The 6113-nt window shown below is 37.2% G+C and overlaps 1 protein-coding gene across 1 annotated transcript; it reads left to right on the top strand.

Moving 5' to 3' along the window:
- Window positions 1–1458: 1458 nt before the first annotated feature.
- On the top strand, window positions 1459–5865 carry P2RY8 (P2Y receptor family member 8). The gene has a single exon (XM_006269057.4). It carries the CDS (start codon window positions 1522–1524, stop codon window positions 2593–2595), a length of 1074 nt encoding a protein of 357 aa, XP_006269119.1. The 5' UTR covers window positions 1459–1521; the 3' UTR covers window positions 2596–5865.
- The last annotated feature ends 248 nt before the right edge of the window (window positions 5866–6113 follow it).

Here is a 6113-nt window from a genome sequence, read left to right on the forward strand (position 1 = left end):
ACAACAGGTCAGAATGGTTTTGAAACTATGAATTCCTATTTGAAATCTCTGTATTTATGTTGTGAATCACGTTTGCACACCTAACATTGCATGGCACCCTTGAAAGGATCTCAAGGCACCTAGGTAAGAATCACTGCTCTAGTCAATCACAGTTTCAATGTGCTTGCCACTGAAATGCCAGCACAATTATAAAATATATTTTGGTGACAGAACTATATATTTTTAGTGTGTGACAGACGAAGTTTTTATTTGTACAAATATAAACACAGAGTCAATATATTCAAACAATTCTGGAAAAAATCTCCTTGTTCTTTAATCCTACAACTTAACTGATTTGAATTGTTTTGGAAACAGTTAACTTCAGGAAAATAGATGGTGAATCTAATACTAAACCAATCCCTAATGAAGTTTTAAACTGAAAAACATTAACATTGCTTCTCAACTTTATGTAATGAATTTTCAGATTAGACAACTAAAGACATAAAGGAGGATGTGTTTGGTCACAGATGGGGTCATAAAATCACACAGACTAATGTGAAAAATACATACTAAGTAAACAAAAACAGATACAATAAAGGGAAAACTGCAAGCTGCTGTTCTAGTACAAGAAATAAATAATGATAACCTGATGACATAAGTGATAGTACTGCTGAAGGAAAACTTTCTATATAAGGACAAAGCCAATGGTCATGTAGGTTGGAGCCTACAAAGCTGAAAGGAGATGACTGAGATTTTTGCAAAATCCCTATTATCAGATAACAATTATTGTTAAATAAGATATTTTAATAACTTTCATCTTGGAAACACAGGGCTGGATATAGTAGAACACCTTCAGCTTTTCTTTTTACTAGAATGTAATTTATTAATTCTAGTTTGGCTAATGCCTCTGTCCTGTAAGCCAATCCAAACCTTTATGGTACCATTCCTCATTTATTTGGTGAATTGCATCTTGTGAAAGCTAGAGTGTGCATGCTCTTAGCTAGTACTTTTCTACCTTTTTTGTTTATGTTTTGAAGGTATTAAAGATCCATAACTCAATAGTTTTCCATTTTAAGGTAAATAATATCTTTGGTACTTAACTGATTTGCGTTGCTATGGAACTGGACAAAAGCAGGAAAGTATTGGCGTAAGAGGTAAAGCTATTCTAATCCAAAAGAGGCAGGATTGCTTTAGTTGAACAGAAACAGGAAGATGCAGCTGAAATCATAAAGGTCAACCAGAACTTTGAGGATAAATTAAAGTTAATAGGAGTTTTGCCATTGATTTTAATAGTATCTGGACTGCACATATAATATTTTTAAGAAATCATTTTGATATAAAATATAGTTCAATCCAAAATTGAACTGAAACACAAACTTGAATTATGCTACTTTTTACATTTCATTAATAGGAAGAGTCTGTTCTTATCTACTATTTGACATATCTCTTTCTTATCCCTTCCATTTGTTCCCTAGATTTTTAATGGAACATTCATGATATGAGCCAACAGGATTTTCAGAATCAACAACTTTTTTGTGAATAATGGATAATAACACAAACCACCTGGACAATGATACTCTGGCAATGCTTCAGAATAAAGCTATTATGTACACCCTCCCAATAGTATACAGCTTGGTAGCTTTAATCAGCATCCCCGGCAATCTGTTCTCGCTTTGGGTGCTCTGCTGGCACATCAAACCCAGAACACCCTCAGTGATCTTCATGATCAACCTCAGCATCACAGATCTTGCCTTGGCAAGCTGTTTTCCCTTCCAGATTATTTACCATATATATGGCAACCATTGGATCTTCGGTAAGAAATTGTGCAGCTTAGTAACAGTGATGTTCTACTCCAACATGTATTCTTCTATACTCACCATGACCTGCATCAGCGTAGAGAGGTACTTGGGTGTAGTGTATCCTATGAAGTTAATTAAGTGGAGAAGGAAGAGATATGCATTTGCTGCCTGCGTTGGAATATGGATCATTTTAATGATAGCCCTGCACCCACTGGCAATCAAAGACCTAACCTACAATGTGCAAGAACTGAAGATTGTAACTTGTTTTGATGTTCTCAAACGGGATATGCTACCCAGCATGTTACAATGGGCAATCTTTCTTCTCACCCTGTTTGTTTTCCTCTTCCTGATCCCGTTCATCGTGACTGTAGCCTGCTACGTTGGCACTATTCGGAAGCTTGTTCAGACCTCTAACACCCATGGTAACAGACAAACAACAAGATCTATTTACCTGGCTGGAATAGTCCTCTTGGTGTTTATCACTTGCTTTGCTCCTAATAACTTTATTTTACTTGTACATATGATCAACCGTATCTTTTATAACAAGAGTTTCTACCCTGCTTACAAGCTCACCCTGTGCCTCAGTTGCCTGAACAATTGCCTTGATCCATTCATTTACTACTTTGCATCCAAAGAATTTTACCAAAAATTCAAACAGGTGTTTGGTCGTAAAGTATCAGTCAGTGACAATTTCGATATCAGGAGGGAAAGTTTATTCTCTGCCAGGACAATGTCAGCCAGGTCAATGTCAAGTGGGCCAATGGAAGGGATAGAGGGAGTTAAGGTATGTTTGCAAAGGCAAGAAAGTGTTTTTTAACCACAGACCCCAGAAGTGGAAAAGTAGCATGAACATTATTTTTACCTGGTATCCTGCAAAAACCTTTCCCACAGCAATCGGAATCCAGTGACATCAAATAGAAAGTATTTCATGCATTATCTTAAATTACCATTTCATCTTGGAAACACACAGGACTGCATAAGAAGGAGTAAGATGAACCAAAGTCATCAGAGGAGAGAAATGATCCAGTGAAACCCCAAGGATTCAAGTGCAAGATATTATTTTATGGAGTGTAACAGTAATTAGATAGCAAACAATAAGCAAAAAAACCCTTCAATCAAAGGTTAATTATTCCCAGTGTTTATTAAAAATGACTGTATAAAAATGATATTAGAATGTGTTTGGGCACAGGGAGATAGTTTTGTAAATAATGTGTATATTTAGATATTGCTTTCTTATCTTGTAATAGCAAAAGAATGATTTTATCATGAATGCATTATGTATAGCCACTGTGAAGTCATCACAACACTGATATTTTGCACTCTTGATTTTTACACATCCTTTACTAACCACATTAATCTTAAAAGTGGTTAGTTAGGTTAATATTTTTATTTCAATTTCAAATATTACAATATCTCGTAAGACAAAGAAAGTATTGAAGACCAACATCAGTACCTTAAGCCACATGAATACCCCAACTGCTAGACAGGTTATATCATAACATTCTTAAAAACTGACATTTCTGAGAGTGAGATACGGATAGTTTAAGTAGCAATTTGCATACACCAACCCACTACAGTAATAATGTTGCTGCTGTTACTCAGGTTATTTTACACCAATTTAAAATACAACAAATTTTGTGGTCCCCTTAAACTAAATTCCCATTACAAATCATGAGAATATTGCATTATTTGATTTATGGACAGAATTTTCACTTTCCTCAAAGTTTATGGTCCAGATTCTTAACAATTTGAAATGGCAATATTGCCAGTCATGGCCATCTGGCTAATATAACCCACCTGAAGATCCTGTCTCTAAACTCTTCTCATAAGTCCTGATATCACTAGATTTGATTTTGATCTTCCCGCATTGGAACTGCATTTGTTTCAGGAGGCAGACAGGCAAACAAGCAGAAAGAAAGAAAGACAGAGAGATAAGAGAAAGAATAAAGGAATGAACAAACAAATGAAAAAAGGAACGAAAGAAAGAGTATGGACAGTTGACATGCACCACTTTCCTGGGTACTAATTAGGTACTCAGGATTATTGGACAACGATATGTTCAGAACTACCTATTTCAATATCCTGACCTACATTGTGTCATACTTTACCTCGATCTGCAACTGAATAATTATTGAAAACATGGTAACTAAAGATTTTGTTAAACTTCTCAAAATATTTGTTCCTAATTATTTATTTAAAATGTTGTTTCATTCTGGCAAAAGGAACAAGCAAGCTTTGTGGCACAACTGAACCTGCATCTTTCTCAGGCCTGAGGAAAAAACCTTGATTCCAAAAATCTTATTGGGTGTTTCTCCCAACTATTCAATTGGTCTAATACAAGGTATCACACAGAACCCCTGCCTCTGATCAACAGTTTCAAGATTAGATCACTGCCATCTACCTGACTTTCCAATTAAGGCAAGATTTGAACCCAGTCCTTCTGAGGTGAATAGGTCTTTGTTCTATCATTAAACTATTGCACTGCCTACACTCTAAAGACCATTTTTTGTTATATTTGCTAAGTAACAAAAAACACAGAAAAAAACTTGTATCTAACTTTGTAAGGATTTCCTTCTGCCTTTAATCCCCAATCAAAAAGTCAAGTACCAGTGGAGATTATACCCAAGATGAAAAACAATGCGTATAGTGATTTTGTTCTAAAATTATCTGAATATTTCATATAATATTCTAGTGATATTTTAAAGTGTTTCATATAAAGTTTACATTTTTGAATGAGTAGGAAGCTATCCAACATCTACTTCTAAAAAGAAAGTAAAATAAGATGTATAAAATATAATACATGCACAAAACTTTGTAAAAATATTACTTGCCTTAGACAAGGTGAGCCACAGGTCTCCCAGGCTGCATGCCATATGGATGTAACCCCAATGTAACATGTGGGCATGCAGGTGCCCCACCCCACCGCTACACCATATATCTGTGCAGATGCTCCCCCAGCCACCACTGCACCATGGACCTGCACGGCCCCAGGCTCACCCTCTGCTCCCTGCACTGCACTGCACATTGGTCTGCTCCTGGGAGCAGGCACCAAAAGTGGAAGCTGGAGAAGAGAGGAGGGAGCCCTGAGACTTTAACTGCTATCACAGGCAGTGATGAGGGGAGTGGTGACTGGGCAAGAGCCCACAGGCCACCCCTAGGGAGTACGTGCATTAAACTTTGGAGTAGGTACTCAGGGAAACTCACATTCAAGTCAAAGAATATTTCGCTGCATAAGGAATGCAGAACCTGGCCTTATGTATATTGCCTTTTGGACTCAGTGGTGTGGACTGTAAAGCTAATTTCCTAGTAGATCTATAACTGATGTATTCAAAGAACAAGGGTATTGTCCTTTGACCCTTGGAAAGGTCTTTTGTGGAATGCCACAAAATTATTGACACATGGGTGACTGGTGCCTCTTGAGTCATGGCCCCCTTGACACCAGTCAGCAACCCGGGGCAGGGTGGTCCCCCAGTGGCCGCTCTCCCTGACCGGGGGCGGGTGGGGGAAGTCCCCCCACAGCTGATCTCACTCACCAACATTTTTCTTTGTTTCATCTTGGGGAAAGGAGCTTATGCCACTTTTGTCAGGGACATGCTAGGTTTCCCACAAAACTGAGCCAAAACAATTCAGCAATATCTTTGTAGATTCTAACTGAGGTTGATTTAACTCTGAGCGAGCTAATTTAGGAGACTTTCAGTTGACAGTTGTGAATATTGGATGAGGCTTTATATGTTGGCCTACCATGACTGCTATCATTTGAATTTTTGGTTAAAATGCCTAAAGTCTACCAACCTTTCTATGTGAGGTATGATTTGGAACCAGTTCTTTTGAGGTGAATCAGATAGTTTGCAATGTTAATGAGGAGTCCTTGCAGGTGGTACCTTCATTTGAAGGGATACAGATGGCTCAGAGATATTTGATTATTTTATTTTCTGCGTGGCTGGGATAATTTTATGGGAAGGGGTCATGTCAGGATAACTGTATAGATTTCTATTTTTTTCTCTAGGTTTGTGTGATCTACTATTTTAATTGCTGTAAAGTACTTCGGCCAGTTTGTGTGTGCGTGTAATAAAATAAATACAAAAAAAGGCAAAAAACATGATTGGAAGTTGTTTCCATTGTGTGTCTATGTCATATGTAAGTTACTTCAAAGCTTGGAGCTATACAGGCCAAGGAAGTATGAAGTAATAGGTATTCATTTTCTATTTCTGTCTGCTTTTCTATTTTTTCTATTTCCTTCAACATTTTCTCTTGTTTCCTAAGCACCTTTGGTGACTGAGATTTTTGCCTTTCTGTTAATTTTACTTGACTTTTTAAAAGCCAGGGGCTGACATT

The sequence above is a fragment of the Alligator mississippiensis genome, chromosome 1 (genome assembly GCF_030867095.1).
Source record: "Alligator mississippiensis isolate rAllMis1 chromosome 1, rAllMis1, whole genome shotgun sequence".
NCBI lineage: Eukaryota > Metazoa > Chordata > Crocodylia > Alligatoridae > Alligator > Alligator mississippiensis.

Coding starts and splice junctions, on each gene's coding strand:
- P2RY8 (XM_006269057.4), top strand. CDS start 1,522: ATGGATAATAACACAAACCACCTGGACAATGATACTCTGGCAATGCTT.